The 20568-nt window shown below is 36.5% G+C and overlaps 1 protein-coding gene across 1 annotated transcript in view; it reads left to right on the top strand.

Annotated features, from left to right (window-relative positions):
- Window positions 1-250: 250 nt before the first annotated feature.
- The window catches only part of RBBP8 (RB binding protein 8, endonuclease), an 88169-nt gene continuing 67851 nt past the window's right edge, over window positions 251-20568 (top strand). The window contains exons 1-3 of the mRNA XM_008690697.2: window positions 251-2781; window positions 5587-5793; window positions 20425-20467. Of these exons, the coding sequence (XP_008688919.1) occupies window positions 5685-5793; window positions 20425-20467 (152 nt within the window). The 5' untranslated portion in view covers window positions 251-2781; window positions 5587-5684. The remainder of the gene's footprint in view (window positions 2782-5586; window positions 5794-20424; window positions 20468-20568) is intronic.

The raw sequence follows: 20568 nt of genomic DNA, 5'->3' as shown, positions 1-20568 counted from the left end.
TAAAACTAGTAAGCACAAGATGGGAAGGTACATGGTGCTATAAGAGGATCTAATAGAAAAGACTATTAAAACAAGATAAAAATATTAGTAAATAGCTAGGCAAAGGGCAGAGGTAGGTTTGGTTCATAATTCCAAGCAGAAGCAAAGGCAATGCAAAGACCTAGGAGACACTAAAAGGTCAGTGAGGCCTGGAAACACAGTAAGGGCAGTTCAAAAGGGCTATCTTCAGAGTAACAATAAGCCACTGAAAGATCTAAGCAGCCATTATCGGATTTATTTTTCAGAAAGATCACAGTAGCTACAGTGTAAAGTGGTCTCAAAGTGGGTAAAATTTAAGGTGGGAGCAGGAAAAAATATTAGATTTCCATTTTTTCTCATCCTTTTAAAAAATGTTTTTGTAAGTCGAGACTTAGCTCAGAAGTACTAATAAGGGCTTTTTTTTGGAGCACATACTGTACATCTAAACACTGTACCAAGCAGTTTACACGCAGTAACTCATTTACTCTTCATAACCCTGTATGTTTGGTACTATTATCCTCATTTCACAGATAAGAAAAAGAGACAGAGAGGTTAAGAAATCAGTCTAAGATCACGTGGTAAGGAAGTACTAGAGCAGGATTCAAACCCAGGAAGTCTGTCTTCAGAGCTTGACTTATCCATTAGACTATATACCGTTTTTCAACAATACATGTACACAATTTATCTTTTTTTTTTTTCTTAAGTAAGCTCAACGCCCAACGTGGAGCTTGAACTCATGACCTCAAGATCAAGAATCACTTACTCTACAGACTGAGCCAGCCAGGCACCCCTATTTTTTCTTTTACATGTATACAATTTAAATTTTAAATATATGCATGAATTGAGAATACTCAAATTTTTTTTCTGAACACCAGTGAAGAGAAAGGTTTAGGTGGGTTTGTTGGGTTGGGTGGATATGGAAAATAGACTAGCAGACTAGGTAAGAGAAAGTGCTATTTTGGAATACGGTGGTGGTGAAGGAAAGAAGGGGATTAATTTGGGGTATATTTGGTAAGGAAAACTGAAAGGACTTGGTGATAAATCGGATATGGGGATTAAAGGGGAAAAAGGTGTCAAGGCTAATTCTTTGGATTCTAACTTGTATAAACACATTCATTGGACAGTGGAGGGCAGAGGCCAGAGCAACAGGTTAGGTCAATTTGTTCTCAGTTTTTCTTTGGACCACAAGGACACTGTTATTTCTACGTACTATTAAATGACAAACTGATTACAAGTTCTTTCCATTTATAACAAAACTATTTCCATTTTAAACATTTATACAAGGAATTATGCCTGTGTTATTATTAGAAATGGCAATTTTTCACCCATTTTCTTTAAAAGTATTATGAATGAAGTCTTACAAAGTTTGGAAGCAAATGATAGTTACTATAATAGGGTAATGAAGATTCAGCAACCCTCTTCCCTAAAGAAACCAATGTTCCTATAGCATTGCTAGAATGGTACAGAAACATCCTGCTGGGTGCAATTCCAAAGCAGTAAGCTCTCATAGCCATCCCTTAACATCGGGAAGGAGTGGAAAAATTACCTTTACAGTTTGTATTTATGATTTCCTAAATACTATTTAACTTTTAAAAGTTCATAACACTTCCTCTCAGATCTTTTAAGTATACAGAAAAGTACTGAACTGGTTTAAAAGATACTGTGATTCTAGCCTATTCTGTTTATTTTCAACTTCATTTGCAGACCTGCTAAATGCTAAAACGCTTCTTTTAGAAATCAATTAAGAAAACATACTAACGTTTTGAACGTTACAAACAGCTACAGGAAGTGTTTATTTTTTAAAACATTAAATTACCTAATTTAAAGCTTGTTGTTCCAACAAATTATGCTGGTCATTCTGATTCCGTCTCATTTCAGGGTCCTCAGGAGAACTTTCCACTTAACCTCAGCAAAATACACATCCTTTTGCTAACATGGCCTCACCACCCAGTGCTGTCCGGTCACATCACTAAACTGCAGGTAATAGCTACAAGGCAGAAACTACGTTAAGACTGATCCATGTCCATTCCCTCATCAGTTAGTTTTAACTTTCCATGTGGTACTGGCCACTCATACATGCTTTCCTGAAATGTGCTGAAGTCAGACACACCAAAGGCTTGAGGTTCCCCAGACAGGGAAGCTTGCGCTTTCTCCAGGGCATCTCAACAAAATGCTGTGGCCGCCGCCAGCTCCCGGAGCCGCTCGCGAACGCGCAGAGGCTGGCGCTCCACTCTTCAGTCACAGCCCTTGGCGTGGGGCCACACCGGCTACCCCGCTCCTCCGCGAGAGGAGTGCGGGGCACCGCCTCGCTGCGCGGCGAGAGGAAGGGGCGTGACGCGGCGGGAACTCCCGCGTGACGTCCAGAGGGCTCCAAGGGGGGCGGGTCCGGGCGCCTCCCAACCCGGCCGGCGGCCCTCGGGCCCTCCCCCACCCCGGAAAGCGCGGGCCGCCCTGAGGGGCCGGCTTTCCCGGAGGGGGTTTGGCAGATTCGTGAGGGGAAGAAAAGCGAGTGGCTGCCTCTTCACAGCCCCGGAGCCGTGTCTGCTTCTCCTCTGGGGCTTTCGAGAATCTCTGAGGCAATCTTGGAAGCCGTGAATAAAGAGTAATCTCCTTTCCCCAATCCGAAGCGGTGGGTCGTAGCGGCTACTTCCGGTCTGGAGCTGCCGGCCGAACTTAGGCGTTTGGCGCCTGAGTTGTGGTAGCCCTGCGGCTTCTGGGACTGCCTGAGGGAGCAGGCTGGAGCCCGGCTAAACTCGGCTGGAGGTGAGTCGGAGGGACGACGAGCTTGCGCTCCCTGTGGTTCTTTGGTCTCCCGCGCGGGCTGACTCGCGTACCGGCGCCGAGCCCGCCCCGCGCATGCGCCGAGGGGCGCGGTGCGCGCTTCCCGCGCCAGTAGCGCTGCAGACTCTTGGAACGTTTGGGTGACGGCGGCGCGCGGGAGAGACTGGTGGCTACGGGTCCTGGGATGGGAGCCTCTGGACCCAGTCAGCTTTGCTCGTAAGAGGACCAGTCCGAGTCCCTATTCGTTTATCTCCGGCACCTGTGTCACTCCAGACGCGGCTCTTGCCCTGCCTCTGTGAGAATATGTGTGGTGGGTGCGACAGGAAAGAAATATTTTACTGAGGACTTTCACTGTGGTGGTTTACACTGCTGAAGGATGCACAGAAATGTATTAAATTATTACAGACCTTTGAGCCCGGGATGCATCTTGAGACACAAGTGCGCATTTCTAAGAAATGAAGGCACATCACCGTACATCGATAACGGTTCAAGCCAAAAGAGAGATTGACAAAAGTGCTGGGCGTGCAGGGTAGGTTGGAGACGGTTTTGCGAGCCAGAATTTGCAAGTTTAGTGTTGTGTTGGTAAATTGTTTTTATGTGGAAAAAAGTTTTTTGGTTTTTTTTTTTACTACCTCTGAAGATATATTTCAAAATGCTTGTTTTACACTATTGGTTTTAAGCAATTTAATACTATGCAATTTTAAATTATCCATTAAAGGAATTAAAACTTTGTTTTTAAACTATTACTTAATAGAAATAATTATTTTTCTTGGGCTAAAGCATTTTGTAGTTAATTAGCATCACTAGAGTCCCCTCCCCCACCTCCTTACCCCTGCCCTCGTGACATAGTGTGGGACCTAATTGTATGACCTTGGGCGAGTCACTTAATCTCTTAAGCCTGTTTCTCCAACTCTAAAATGAGATTAATAACGGTAGCTGTTCTATAGAGTTCTCAAGATTTAGTTTTAAAAAAATGACTGTAAAACAACGGTATCTGTTACATGGTAAAACAACAAATGGTGGCTTTCGTTGACAATAGATAGGCCTATTATCTTTTAGAGTTAAGAAATAGTAGAAGGACGCCTGGGTGGCGCAATCGTTAAGCGTCTGCCTTCGGCTCAGGGCGTGATCCTAGTGTTATGGGATCGAGCCCCACATTGGGCTCCTCCGCTATGAGCCTGCTTCTTCCTCTCCCACTCCCGCTAGCTGTCTCTATCTCTGTCAAATAAATAAATAAAATCTTTAAAAAAAAAGAAAGAAAGAGTAGAATTCAGGCCTCTTTGGAAATAAAGCTATATTAATTCATGCACCCAATCGCTCTTTTAAAAACTGTAGTATCGAAATAATAAATGTACACAAGAGAGAGACTAGAATTACGAACTCTGTGACAGACCCATCCATTACCCACCTTCAGTGATTGTCAAAGTAGCCCTTCTTGTTTCATTTCCTTACCCAACATTTCTTGTTTATTTTAGCTGGAGTATTTGAAAGCAAATGCAGAACAGGTGAGTTTACCTGTAAACATATCAGTATATATCTCTTTAACAGCTAAGGACTTCTTTTTTTTAACATGAGCACGTTATCATACCCAAGACAATTAAAAATAATCCCTAACATTATCTAAAATCCAGTACATGTTCAGTTTTCACTGATTGTCTCAAAAAAAGCCTAAATCACAATTTTTAAAAAAGCTTAATAAAAGGGTATTTTTGCAGTATTTCTGTAGTGCTTGTCAAAGTGGCCTCAGTCACAATCTCGTTCCTTTAGAAATGTAATTGCTGGGGTGCCTGGGTAGCTTAGTGGGTTGAGCATGGCACTCTTGATCTCAGAGTTGTGAGTTCAAGCCCCCCATTAGGCATGGAGCGTACTTAAAAAAAGAAATGTCATTGCTTATTTAGCCTTATCATCAGAGAACTTGAGAAATGGTTTGTAAGAGACACTGAAATCAGTTTGGGCACATTAGCAATGATAAGGCATTGGCTAAAGAGCCATATGTGAGATTTAGTAGACCTGTTAATTGTTCGACTTTTTTAGTAGTAGCTAGTTAGTGGTTTCAGCTTAAGGACACATATTAAAATATTTATGAATCCACTTGAACTTCGTAGTATCCTGTTGCTTCCTTTGGGGCTACACAAGTAATAATCATTTTACCTCTACTCTGAGAGGGGGACAAAATAGACTTACCCTTTTTGCCTTGTTACTAGACATTTCTGTATTCATAGGTCTTTGCTGTGCCTGTGTCTTGCTCACTTATTTCTCCTATTAGGAGAAACGTATTCAAATCTTCAGGTGTATTAATCACAATCATCTTTCTTGCTCTTTTACAAGATTTGTGCTCCTATGACTATTAAAACGTGTCTGTATATTTACGTGAATATGTTTAAGTCGAGTATTTCAGAATGTTTTCCATTTTTTTTGCATTCCATATCAACTCAAAAATTTAACAAGGAATAAATTATTTTAGAATGGTGAATCAATCGGTACTGAGTGTGAATGACTACAAACCTCTCAATAGCAGGATCATCTCAACTTAAGTAATTACTTCTTTCCAGGAGTAATAAGAGAAAGTTTGCCTGAAAATTTAGCTTAACTAAGGCCCAAATAACTGAAATCAGGGTTCTCGTCATAATCATCTTGACTTCCCATCCCCCGGATTCTCAAAGTGATTGACTGTAGGTAAATAAGGAAAACCTGAGAAGAGCTGGCTAGTAGGCTTGAAGGTATCCTGACTTCAAATTACATACGTATAAATGCAAAATTCATTTATGTTGCAATCTATCATTTCAGGTATTTCAACTGTTGAAGACAACTTCATACCTATATAATGTAACAGAAAAAGGTCAGAAAACATTAGGCAAGTAGAAGTGTGGAGCATATTAAGCAAGATGAACATCTCTGGAAGCAACTGTGGAAGCCCTAGTTCTGTAGATACATCTAATGATTTTAAGGAACTTTGGACAAAACTAAAGGAGTATCATGATAAAGAAGTACAAGGTAAAATCTTTTTTAAAATACTTATAGCAGTATTCTACTGATACTAATAGCGATAACTAACTGTGTGTGACAGTTCAGAGATCTCATTTTTAAAGGACCTTTATTATAATTTTTTGTGACTCAGTTTTGGTTGAGCTGTTGCTTTATAAACAACTACTGTAGGATGTAGTACTTGCACAATTTGTAGTTATTTACTTACGGTAACGTGTGGTGGTGTAGTGGAAAGGGCATAGAAATTGTTGATTGAAGACCTGGATTTGAACTCTGGATTCATCTATCTATTTGCTCTATGATCTCAGCCAAGTTATATAACCTCTAAACTTAATTTTTTTCTGTAAAATTATTTGCAGGATTCTTTATAGACTTTGAGATGCTACTTAAGTTATTCTCCAAGCCTTTGGGAATCTTTACTACCAAGCACTGAGATAGAAAAGTGAATGGCAGTTTGCCTTCAGAGAGCCTGAAGTCTAATAGCGATAGAGTTATGTAAACAGATAATTACAGTATAATGAAATAAGAGCCAAAATGTTTATATGAAGTGCAATGAGTGTACAGAGGATTCAGCTATTATGGTTGGAATGAATATATAAATATTATTTGGGATTGTATTAAAATGCACTCCATATAAAAGAATCTTCTATTAAAGGTAAACTCAGGGTTGGATATTATCTATCTAATTCTGTGACTTTAACGTAATACATTTTCCCCATGCGTGGGAAATGCTTGGTATTACATTTGTTTCTTGCTGCAACTATAGGTTTAATAGTACAGTGCTTTATGGCTTTCACATTATACTGGGGTGCCATTTAAACATGATCTACCTAAATCTAAAGTATAGTACGTGGGTCTGTGATGGAACTTTCCTGTGGTAAATGTAGTTTCTGGCAGAACCTCATCATAATGGACTCATCATTAATTAATGGGTTCTGAAACATGAACCCCAGTATTCTTGCACGCCCCAGTGTACTCAGGAGACACTTATTCAAGGGATGCACTTACCATATGCCGTAACTTGTGAATAAGAATGAATCATGTATAGTTATAGTTCTAAGAGATTTTGTAGTGTACCATGTTATCTGGGAACATACAGGAAGAACAGGGGTGCCTGTGAGATTTACTGTCAGACCAGACTTTACAATTGAATGAAGTGTAATTAGCCAAACAAAGAAGATGGTGGGAGGAGGGGAGGGAATGTTTTAAGTAAAGAGAACAGTATGTGCAAAGTTTGGCAGTTAACAGCTTGTTTTTAATCAAAGGAACTGTAGACTGGTTGGTATAGCTTACAGAGGGAATGAGGCAGGAGATGGGAGTTTATTGGGCAGGTAGATAGGAGATGATGCTAAAAAGGGAGATAGGCTCAGATTATGTAAAACATTACTATGCTGAAGAGATTGTTATGCTTTGTCTTTAGGATTTAGTCTAAAATTTTCATCTTGAGTGCCTTCTATTGCTTGGGAGTAGTGCTATGTTCAGAAAGAGGTCATGTGATGCACTTGTTTAATCTGAGTTCTGGATGGAGGCTGCCATCTAAGAGGCCATTCGAAAGCCATCTCACCACTCGAAGTTGGTGACCTTGTGCAAGTTATTTAACTTTATAGTGCATCAGATTCCTTATCTATAAAAGATACTATTAATAGCTATGTCATACTGTATTAAACAGTTTCACATATGTAAAGCATTTGGGAGGGGTTCTGGCACATAGTAAACAATGTATGTGTTTGCGATCATGTGTTAGATATTAGAATGCTAGCCTTCTAAAGCAGCACCATTATGCCTGCTGTGGACCGTCCCAGCTAGATACAATGAGATACTATAAAAAAGTAACAGAGGTTTCACATACTGATTCCTTTTATTTTCCTCTTTATGATTTTTTAAACTGCTAATTTCTAGAAAGAAACAAAAAGAATGGTGAAAGTAAACATGAGAAAACTTAAATGGTTAAGAAATCTTAGAAAATTCTTACTTTCTTTGTCTTTTTGGCAAGGGGGAGAATGGGAATACTTACATTTAAAAAAGTGTCATGAAATATACATACAGTTTTTCATCTTATTTTCAGGTTGTACAGTTCAATGGTATTAAATACATTCATAATGTTGTACAACCATCACCACATCCATTCCAGAGCTCTTCATCTTGTAAAACTGAAACTTTTTACCTATTAAACAATAACTCCCCATTTACCTGCCTCCAGCCCCTAGCAGCCACTATTTCAGTTTCTATCTCTGTAATTTTGACTATTCTAAGTACCTGGTAAAAGTGGAGTCATACAGTATTTGTCTTTTTGTGACTGGCTCATTTCACTTAGCATAATGTCAAGGTTCATCCATATTGTAGTATCAGAATCTTTTTCTTTTTTAAGACTTAATAATATTCCATTGTATATACTACATATTGTTTATCCATCCATTATTGGACATTTGAATTGCTTCTGTCTTTTGGCTATTGTGAATAATGTTGCTCTCAACATGCATGTACAAGTAGTCTCTTCAAGACCCTGCTTTCAACTCTTTTGGGTATCTACCTAGAAGTGGGATTGCTGAATTATATGGAATTATATTTTTAATTTTATATTACCATACTTGGGTACCTGGGTGGCTCAGTCAGTTAAGCATCTGCCTTCGCCTCAGGTCATGATCCCAGGGTCCTGGGATCGAGTCTCACATGGGGCTTCTTGCTCAGCAGGGAATCTGCTTTTCCCTCTACCCTTCCCCCCTGTTCATGATCTCTCTCTCACTCTCTCTCTCTCTCAAAAAAAATAAATAAAATCTTTAAAAAACTAAAAATAAATAAATTACCATACTCTTTTCTATAGCAGCATTTTACATTCCCACCAGCAATGCATGAGGATTATAATTTCTCCACATTCTCACTAATACTTGTTATTTTCTATTTTTCTCTCTTTCTTTCTTTCTTTTTTTTTTTGATAGTAATATCCATCCTAGTGGATGTAAGGTGATACTGTGATTTTGATTTGCACTTACCCAGTAATTAGTGATGTTGAACGTTTTTTTGTGTGCTTATTGACCATTTGTGTATCATTGGGAGAATGTCTGTCTCTTCAAGTCCTTTTGCCTATGTTTTAATCAGGTTTGTTTTTTGTTATTGAGTTGTAGAAGTTCTTTATATTGTCTGGATATTAATCTTTTTTTTAAAAGATGTATTTATTTATTTATTTATTTGAGAGAGAAAAAGAGAATGCACCAAGGGGTGGGACTGAGGGAGAGGAAGAGAAAGAATCTCAAGCAGACTCCCCATTGAACGCAGAACAAGATGTGGGGCTCAGTCTCAGGACGCTGAGATCATGACCTGAGCTGAAATCAAGAATTGGACACTCAACCAACTGAACCACCAGTGCCCATGGATATTAATCTTTTATCCGATACATAATTTGCAAATATTTCCTCCCATTCTGTGGGTTGCTTTTTCATTCTGTTTATGTGTGCCCTTTGATGCGCAGAACTTTTTAATTTTGATATAGTCCAGTTTATCTATTTTTTTCCTTTGTTGCCTATACTTTTGGTGTCTTATCCAAGAAATCATTGCCAAATCCAAGAAATCATTGCCAAATCCATTTTCTTCTAAGAATTGTATAGTTTTAGCTCTTATGTTTAGATCTTTCATCCATTTTAGTTATATTTTGTATATAAAGGGTCAAACTTCATTCCTTTACATGTAGATATCCAGTATTCCCAGCACCTTTGTTGGAAAGACAGTTTCCCCATTGAATGGTCCTGGCACCATGGTCAAAAATCATTTGATCATATTGGACTCTCTGTTCTATTCCATTGGCCTCCACATCTGTCTTTATGTCAGTACTACACTGTTTTGATTACTGTTTAACTTTTAGTAAGTTTTGAAATCAGGAAGTATGTGATCTCCAGTTTTGTTCTTTTTCAAGATCGTTTTGGCTGTTTGGAGTCCCTTGAGATTCCATATGGATTTAGGACAGATTTTTTATTTCTGCAAAAATCCTCACTAGGATTTTAATAGAGATTGAATTGAATCTATAGATATTTTTGAGTAGTCTTTTTGACATCTTAACAGTATTAAGTTTTCCAATCCATGTCTTTCTATTCATTTATGTCTTCTTTAATTACTTTAAGGAATATTTTATAGTTTTCTTTGTACAAATCTTTTATCTCCTTGGTTAAGTCTCTTTGTAAGTATTTTATTCTTTTTGATGCTGCTATAAATGGAATTGTTTTCTTCATTTTCTTTTTTTAAACTTTGTTATTATTTTTTTTTTTTTTAGTAATCCCTACACCCAACCTGGGGCTCGAACTCATGACCCTGACATCAAGAGTCACATGCTCTTCTGACTGAGCCAGCCAGGCACCCCTCATTTCCTTTTCTAATTGTTGTTAGCTTACAAAAACACTACTGATTTCTGCATATTGATTTTGTATCCTCTAACTTTGCTGAAATTCTTTATTGTAGTTTTTTTAATTCCTAGCTGAAGTAAACATTAGAAGCTCTTTAATTGTTTTTATTATGAAAGGTTGGAGTTCAAGTAACTCTACTATACATGTATCCCTTACTGCTCTATTGGGCTCATTCTTTGATAGGTTATTCTGTTTGATTAAAGCCTGCTTTCAGCATATAGGATTGCTGATGCAGTTAGGCTGTAATTTCATTTAGAAATCCAGGTATCAATTTACGTGTTTTATCTATTGATTTTTTTTTTTAAACTTAAGCTTTTTCCTAAAAACATTAAAATACAAAGTAAAAAAGTTACGCCCCCAACACAAACTGGTAGCCACTTTTATAATTTTTTTTTAAGATTTTATTTATTTATTAGAGAGAGCATGAGGAGGAGGGAAGGGGCGGGAGAGGGAGAATCAGACTCCCTGCTGAGCAGGGAGTCCACCTAGGAGCTTGATCCCAGGACCCTGGGATCATGACCTGAGCCGAAGGCAGACACTTACTGGCTGAGCCACCCAGGCACCCCTTTATAATCTTTCGTGTTTGTGTACTCTTACGTTCTTTTCTAATTTAAAGTTTAAGTCTTTTGTTCCGTTTTGTTTAGGAAATATTACATATATTACAAAAGTAAAGAAAATTGTGTAACGAATTCCTGTATACTTATCACTCAGCTTGAATTATCATCAGTAAATGGCCAGTCTTATTTTACCTGTATTCCATGTACTTCTCTATTCCTCTTTCAGTTATTTTGGAGTCTCTGACGTAATTCGTTTATAAGTACTTTAGTATGTATTTCCAGTAAGCTTTTTTTTTTTTTTAATGATTTTTTATTATATTATGTTGGTCACCATACAGTACATCCCCGGTTTCCGATGTAAGGCTCGATGATTCATTAGTTGTGTATAACACCCAGTGCACCATGCAATACGTGCCCTCCTTACTACCCATCACCGGTCTATCCCATTCCCCCCCCTCCCCTCTGAGGCCCTCAGTTTGTCTCTCATAGTCCATAGTCTCTCATGTTTCATTCCCCCTTCTTTTTTTTTTTTTTTAATATTTTATTTATTTTTGTGACAGAGAGACAGCCAGCGAGAGAGGGAACACAGCAGGGGAGTGGGAGAGGAAGAAGCAGGCTCCCAGCAGAGGAGCCCGATGTGGGACTCGATCCCGGAACGCCGGGATCACGCCCTGAGCCGGCGAAGCGAAACGCTACATTTCTTCTGAAGCTTCTTCATTCCCCTTCTGATTACCCCTTTCTTTATCCCTTTCTTCCCTACCGATCATCCTAGTACTATGTTCCATAGATGAGAGAAATCATGAATGGTTGTGCTTTCTCCCTTGACTTATTTCCAGCATTACTCTCCTCCAGTGCCGTCCATGTTGTAGCAAATGTTGAGAACTTCTTTTTGATAGCTGAGTAATATTCCATTGTAATATGGAACAACTTCTAATCCAGTCATCTGTTGAAGGGCATCTCGGCTCCTTCACAGTTTGCTATTATTGGTCATTGCTCTATGAACATTGGGTGCATATGGCCTCTCTTCACTCACGCTGTATCTTTGGGAAGAAACACCCAGTGATGCAATGGCTGGGTCAAAGAGGCTCAATTTTTAACTAAAGGGACCTCCACACTGTTTTCAGAATGGCTGTACTGCTGCATTCCCACCAACAATGTAGGAGGGATCCCCTTTCTCCACATCCTCTCCAACAATTGTTGTTTCTTGCCTTGTCTATTTTTGCCATTCTAACTGGTGTAAGGTGGTATCTCAGTGTGGTTTTGATTTGAATTTCCTTGATGGCTAATGATTTTGAACATTTTTTCATGTGTCTGTTAGCCATTTGTATGTCTTCATTGGAAAAGTGTCTGTTCATATCTTCTGCCCATTTTTTGATTTGTTTATTTGTTTCTCGTGTATTGAGTTTGAGAAGTTCTTTGTAGATCTTGGATACCAGTCCTTTATCTGTACTGTCATTTGCAAATCTATTCTCCCATTCCGTGGGCTGCCTCTTAGTTTTTCTGACTGTTTCCTTGGCTGTGCAGAAACTTTTAATCTTGATGAAGTCCCATAAATTCATTTTATCTTTTGTTTCTCTTGCCTTTGGGGATGTATCATGAAAAAGGTTGCTTTGGCGGATGTCGTAGAGGTTGCTGCCTATGTTCTCCGCTAGAATTTTGATGGATTCCTGTCTCACATCGAGGTCTTTCATCCATTTGGAGTTTATTTTTGTGTATGGTGTGAGATAGTGGTCAAGTTTCATTCTTTTGCATGTAGCTGTCCAATTTTCCCAGCACCATTTATTGAAGAGACTGTCTTTTTCCCACCGGATGTTTTTTCCTGCTTTATCAAATATTAGTTGCCCCAGTAAGCCTTTTTTAACCAAATAAATCCGTTATAACACTAACAAAACAAGTTATTAACATCTAATACCTATTATATGATAGAGTTCAAATTTCCACAATTATCTAAAATGTCTTTATAGTTAGTTGATTGTTCAAGTCTTTATCTAAAAGACATCTCTGTTTGATTACTATATATGTCAATTTTTTAATATAGTTTTAGTTTGTATTTCTCTTATGAGATTAAGCATCCTTGCTTATGTTTAAGGGTAATTTATATTTCTTTTTTATGAACTATTACATACCTTATTGAATGTATTTTCTAGGATTCTTGTCTTTTCTCCTCAATTTCTGGGAGCTGTTTAGTTGACTAAGGCAGATTAGTTCATTTCAAATATTTGAAAAACTGGAAATTCAAATTTGTTGTTAGTGATAAAGATCTAATTTTAAAGTGAGCTATGCTCGTGGTCATATAGCCAAGAATAAATATGAATATTTTACATTAATTCTGCTCTTCATTGGACTATACTGTTTTCCCCCAGAAAATCTAGCTTAAGACATTGGGGAGCGGGGCGCCTGGGTGGCGCAGTGGTTAAGCGTCTGCCTTCGGCTCAGGGCGTGATCCCAGCGTTATGGGATCGAGCCCCACGTCAGGCTCCTCTGCTATGAGCCTGCTTCTTCCTCTCCCACTCCCCCTGCTTGTGTTCCCTCTCTCGTTGGCTGTCTCTATCTCTGTCGAATAAATGAATAAAATCTTAAAAAAAAATAATCTTCTATAGGCACTACTTTTAAAACTGGGAAGGAATAAACAAAGCCTTCCAATTTCTGTTGAAGAGCAGCAGTATCCTCTTTTTGGTTTATCATACTGTGGTAAAGGTTAACCAATAAGAACAGCTTCAAGTTTATTCTAGGAGCGTCACTGCTGTGTATTTTAAAACTTCTTTTTGACCTGGAAGTGAAGCTAATACAATATTTTGAAATAATTTAAATAGGACCAGACATCCTTGAGTTGCTAGATAGAGAATTGGCATTTTTGATAGAGAATTAGCATTCTGCCACCTTCAAGCATAAAGTTAAGTTCTTTATCCTTCAAATAATTACTTTCTTTTGTTTTATAACTGGTTTGAAGAAGATCATTAAGTTTTTATTAGGCAGAGTCCCTATGTTACTCATCTTTACATCCCTGTAGGTAAAAGTGCTTGGCACATAATAAAAAATTAATAAATGGTATCTGAATAAATTGTATAGTTTATAGCTTAGTCAATGGAATATTTTCTTGAATATCAGTATTTTAAATCCCATAATATATGAAAATATCAACATTTTATATCTGTTTAAAATCCTGAAATACTTTACTATCCATTTACTTCAAAATTTCTGTTTTTAGATAATACATAGAAAGTTGGGAGAGGAAAAATAAATCATCATTCTACAAGAACATCTGTACTTTTTTGTTCATTCTTTCATAGTTTTAAAAGAAATGTGTGTAGCTTGTTGTATTGTTGTGATCACAATGTACATAGTGTTTTATACCTGGTGTATTTTTGTTATTTCGTTATTTAAACTGTGCTTGTTCTTCCATGTTGTACATAATCATCATTTTAGAATTTTTGTATACGCCCATATAAAATTGGGCCAGTTTTATTTTTAGGCGTTTAATTTAACCAGAGATAAAATATTTGGCAGATTTCTTCTTCATGTTCCTCAGTGTCTCAGGGTCTTCAGGAGACCCCTATTTTATGATGAGGAAGAGCCAAGAAAATAAATAATACACTTTTTAATAAGAAACAACATGCCGTATTCATCAGATTATAGAACATATAAAACTCACAAATATTACATGGCGGATGATTCTTTTAAATTGTGTACTCATAGCTGTGCTCTAATACTCATCACACTCCCAGGAAAATGCGTTAGTTTGTATATACTGAAAATGTTAAGAGAGGAATACAGCAGTTTTTAGTATATTAGGTAACATCCATGTGCTTTATGAATAGTAGGTATTAGATGTATATGTGAACTGATGAGAAAAGATAATTTCTGGCATATTATAATACTAGATTGATCAGCGTACTTTTTCCAATTTCAAAATTATTTATGGATTCTTAAAGGTATCAAATGAATGAGCACTATTTTAAAAAAACTAGTATGTTATTTTAAAACGTTTGGATTCAGACAAGGCAAATTTGCTGGAAGCAGACTTTTTAAAGCATAGTTCTTTGTCAATGTATTCCACATAGTTCCATATAAAATTAGATTGTCCAACTGTGATAACATCAAAGACGTGCCTGAAGGGTATTTAATTTTTTTTTTAAGTGGGGGATCCACTTGGAGAAACCAGTATAAGAGGCTATTTAAAAGACATCAAACATGGACTTGTCTGGACTTTGCAGGTTTTGAAGTATATATAGGAATCAAAATTGACTCATTACTTTTAAACCTTTGTGTCAGTTTTAAAAAAGAGGGAGAGAAAATAAATGTTTTGAATGGTGGAACTTGAAATATATAATTTTTACTTGGATATCCAAGGAAGTCTACCCACCCATAGAAACTTACATGCATCTGAATACCCCCACTGTATCTTGAGATTTTTTTTTCCTTTTTGACCAAAACATGATAAAATGATAGCTAAAACATGCCATATACAAGATAGTTTGTACACTGATCACAAGAATTATATTAAGCTACATGCATTTCTTTTAACACTGAGCGTGAATAAATAAGCAACTTCTGTTGAACAGTAATATGCAAATGAGACCATTTTTGTTAGAAAATTCTGGAGACATTTGTGACTGAGTTTTTATATCTTTTATCTTTAAGCTAATTGTATCCTTTCATGATTGTTCACTTTAGCGTCTTACGTTCCTTTTGTGACAAATGCTGCTAGTATCGGCATCGAAAACAAATTGTTACTGATAATTTGTTAGAGCGTGTTTTATGTTTTAATAGAAATTTCAGAATTCTTTAAATTTCAAAAGTTGAATAAAGTATCCATTTGAGTACAATATCTTTTTTTTCCTTTTTAAATCTCTTTCAGTATCATGTTTATTACTTAAAAGCACAGGCAATAAAATAGAATTTAGGATGTTTATTTTTCAGAATGCCACCATTTTATTTTTTTTATTTTTATTAATTTTTTAAAGATTTTTATTTTTAAATAATCTCTATACCCAACATGGAACTTGAACTCACAAACCTGAGATCAAGAGTTGCATACTATTCCAACTGAGCCAGCCAGGCACCTCAGAATGCCACCATTTTAATAAGTGGTCTTTTATTCATGCCAGGTTCTACCATCAGCATCTCATCTAATAATGTTTTGATAAATGTGGTAATCAGTTTCTAAGAAAACGAGGTTGATTTTTCAGGACAAAATTAGAACTCCTTTGAAGAAATAGGAAACTATAGGGGTGCCTGACCAGCTCAGTCAGAAGAGCATGCAACTCTTAATCTCAGGGTCGTGAGTTTGAGCCCCACATTGGTTATAGAGATTACTAAAAAAAAGATAATTAATTAAAGAAAAAGAAGTAGGAAACTCTAGAGGTTCCAGTACAACAGGATAAATGCTTCTTGATTCAGTTTTGGACTATTTCATGTATTTCCTCAGATGTTTCATGAAAAATTCCTAAGATAAGATTCATATTAAGACTATGTAGGTTAACAATGAAAGGAATTGCATGTAATTTTGGTCCATAACATTGGTGACATACACATTGTTAAGAATACTACCAGCAACTCTCACATCTATTATTTTTTCCATTTGTATTAACATCTGTAAGTTCAGCTGAGTCCACAAAAAGTAATTTATCCATTTTTTAAAAAGATTTTATTTATTTGAGAGAGCATGAGCAGGGGGAGGGGCAGAGGGAGAGGGAGAAGCAGGCTCCCTTCTGAGCAGGTAGCCCAACATGGGCTCCATCCCAGGACCCGGGGATCATGACCTGACCCGAAGGCAGACACTAAACCGACTGATCCACCCAGGCGCCCTGTAATTTATCCATTTTGAGATAATTAAATCTCAAGAGCAAACTAAGCATCTTACAAAGTCAAGAGTTGTCACTTCGGTCTTGAAATAATTTATTAGGCCCTTGCAGAAATACTAGTGGTAATATTTTGGTAGAAATTAAATTACTTGAGGGATGCCTGAGTGACACATTCAGTTGAGTGTCTGCCTTTGGCTCAGGTCATGATCCTAGGGTCCTGGAATCAAGTCCCACCTCGGGCACCTTGCTCCGTGGGGAGACTGCTTCTTCCTCTGCCTGCTGCTCCCCCTGTTTGTGCTCTCTCTCTCCAAATAAATAAATAAATAAAATCTTTAAAATAAAAAAAAGAAATTAAATTACTTGAGCTATATACATAAAGCCACTATTTGTCAAGAAAGGTGTTACTAGGCTTATTCAAAACCATAAGTAACCTGTTTTAAAGTGACAGTATGTACACTATATATATGGGTTGTTCTGGGTAGAGAACTAAAATAAGTAAAAAAATTAACAGTGATTTTTATTTTGTTTATAATGAATTCTTGCCTCATTTCTTAATTCTTATTTAAATTCATTTCATGTATTATAACTACACATATGTGCTCTTAATTGTTTCTTTCCTCCAATGTTCATATGTTAGCCAGTGTAGGGTTAATTTGTAGTACAGCGCTTAGTCTTGTGAATGCTATTTCCTCAATAGGTATCTCAGGTTGCCAGTGTTACAATCCCAAATACTTTGCTGAACAGACTACCTGTTCATACAGGAGCTGCATTGTTGTATAGCCTCATTCCTTCCGATGGGTGTGGAGCAGGATTAAAGCACACTTTATAGGGGTTCTAATTGTAGATGCCTAATTGACTTGATGAATAGCAAATGCTAAAATTTAAACACACACACATACGCATACACACATAAACCTGTTTCAGGGCTAATCTGCATGACAGAACAGATGCCTCACAGGTGTTGAATGCTTACAAGATAAAAGAGTACTCTTTCCATATTTCCCAAGAATTTTCTTTTGATGTTTATATGGATTTTCTATCTCATTGTTTCTTTTCCTAAAATGGTCATGGCAAGAATCCATTTCATGTTCAGCTGCACTGAGTTTTAGAAGTCAGCCAAAATTAAAAGTAAGAAGAACTATCAATAAGTAAATTTGCACACACTCTGGGAAGAAAAGAAGAGTGAAAAACTAATGACTTTGGTCTTTGGCCTAGTCAGGTCATAAATTCTTTTCTTAATTCTTCAAGAATGATCCGATGCTTTACTAAGTACCTTCAAGTTCTCATGAGTCTGTCATTACCTGAATTTGACAGATGGAAAAGATTTAAAAAATAAAAGATCATACCAGTTTTCATTCTTAACATTAAAAGAAAATATTTTCCTTTATTATGTTTTATATTTTAACAGTTGTCCAACTCTTAGGGCAGATCTTTTTCTATAAATTTTTTTAGCTTTTTATTTTGAGCTTAGGTTTACATGAAGTTGTAAGAAATAATACAAAGAACCGTCATATACTCTTTACCCAGTTTCCCACAATGGTAGCATCTTTTATAGTTGTGGTACCATACCACAACCAAGAAATGGACAGTGATACAATTTATCAACCTTTTCAGATTCCTCTCATTTTATATGCACTCACTTGTATGTGTGTGTGCATGGTGTTTTCTATGCAGTTTAATCATATAGATTCCTGTGACTACCACCAAAGATCCTTCATACCACTTTTTAAGTTCCTGACCCCTTTTTCCCACCCCAACCCCTCCAATTTGTGGCTACCCATAATCTGTTCTTTATCTCTATAACTTTTTCCTTTCAAAAATGTTGTGTAAGTAGAATCACATAGTAGGAGGTACTCTTTGAGATCGGCTTTTTTTCAGTCAGTATAATTTCCTTGGAAACCATCCAAGTTGTTGCACATATCAATAGTTCATTCTTTTTTATTATTGAATAGTGCATGTGCTATGAGTATGCAACAGGTTTTTTTCCTTTCAACAGTTCACATGTTGAAGAATATTTGGGTTGTTTCTAGTTTTTGGCTATTATGAATAAAGCTGCTGTGAACATTTGATTATAACTTCGCACTATTCATAATACTTGCTTATTCAAATTGTAGGCTGTAAAAATAAGGGTAAAATTATATCATGTCAGTTGGACATTTCCTAGAGGTGAAACTTGAGAAATAGGGCCAAAGTCTAATGCAAAAAAATCATCCACGGCCTTTACTTTTCTATAATATCTGGATTTCCTGGCAGCGTATCATTACTACCTGGTGTAACAGAAGAAGTGACTTTCCCTTCAGTATTTATATGACTTTTAACCTCATCCCTAGTCAGCACCATGGAGGGGGATTGATGGGGAAATGTATGTTTTTTAAAACTCTTATTTGGCTAAATTATGTTGTTCAAAACGTGTCCTAAATTAAACTGATAATGAAAAGTCCTGTTCTTAAAAATGACAAATTTATTAGTGTTTCTATATATATTGCATGGAAGGCTTTTCAAAATGTATAACTTAGTAGAATCCATAAACTACCAAAGGCAAATACTAAACCTTTGATTTTTCAAAACTTTGTCAATTAATACCTACTTATTGGGGAATAACCCTACCCCAAATAAGTTCTTGAATAGATATAGAACTTCAAAACTTGCTAAGCATTATTTTCTAAAGTAAATAAAATATCCACAATTGGGAAAATTGTAGAATAGTAAAAAGATTGATTTTGCAATCAGGGAAAGTAAACACGGAAACTTTTCCTCCCTTTATGATAACCATATTGCAGAAAACAGGTCATAGAGAAAATAGATAATCAAATGGTTAAGTGTTGCTAAATAGTTTTTTTTACTTAATGATTTTAATAACTGTATTATTCTATCAAGTGTTTATATCATATTTTACTTAAACATATCCCTATTTTAAGTAGTTTATATTGCTATAAATTGTTCAGTATTCTTTGTGGCTAAGAGTTTTCTCTATGGTTTGGATTATATTCTTGGGTTAAAATCCGAGAAATGAGATCTTGATGAAAGAGTCCTATTACGTATTTCTAAATTGCTTTTCAAAAGAATTGCATCAATTTGTAATATCTCCAGCAAAGTATAGGAATATAGTTTTACAACACTTTTATCAGCATTGGGTATTAAGATCGTCATAATTTTGCTAAGTAATTGTTTTGGTTTGAATTTATAGTTAGTTGCTAGTAATGTTAGATAGATTTTCATATTTAATGACTGTTTTTCTCCTTTTGTTAATTATTGTTTCTGAAAATTAGAAACGTCACCCTGTTTCGTCCATATCCTTCTTTGCAGTTTCAGTGCCCTTCAAGCTGCTTTCTTCACTATAACTACCTGAATCCTGTAGGCAGTGGTCTTCTCCTAATTTTTGTGTCAGACTCAATTAAAATTAAAAATACATAAAACAGCTATCTTGAGTGTCCTTTGTTAAGTACTTTAGTGTAAGCAGTTTTGCTCCTCGTCCAGGACTTCCTGCCATAATCTATTTTAATCCCAGAAGACTTGAGCCTACATGAGCACGATTGCTGTTAGCAAATGCATAGGCTATGTCAGAACATAGACCTTTGTTTATAGTGAACCTCTAATTATATGCTTGCCCCTGCTATTATAAAGGAAGTAACTCACTTTAGGTGGAGAAAATTTTATTCTACTTAGCTGTCACAGACTAAAAGCAGTAATGTTGCAGATATACTTTTGTGACCTCAGGGTACAAGTAAGGGAAATACATTCTCCAAACTAATGGGACCTGGCTCATTATTCAGAGCCCAGAGTCGAGTGACTTAATAGTGTAGCATTAGACTAATAAACTCAGATCAGTTGCTTTAGAGATGGTAAATGTAATAGATAAAATACTGTGGGTTTTTTTTTCTTTTTCAGGTTTACAAGTAAAAGTAACCAAACTGAAAAAGGAACGAATTTTGTAAGTATTCATATATAACACTGATTTCTTATTTTTAAAGTAATTGATACTGATGTCCTATTTGACTTCAGTGTCTTGTTTATAAGAAATTGGCTTTACAG

Source organism: Ursus maritimus, unplaced genomic scaffold (assembly GCF_017311325.1).
Source record: "Ursus maritimus isolate PB19 unplaced genomic scaffold, ASM1731132v1 scaffold_18, whole genome shotgun sequence".
Lineage (NCBI taxonomy): Eukaryota > Metazoa > Chordata > Mammalia > Carnivora > Ursidae > Ursus > Ursus maritimus.
Note: the sequence above shows the minus strand (reverse complement) of the source record. Positions and strands in the feature narration are given on the sequence as shown.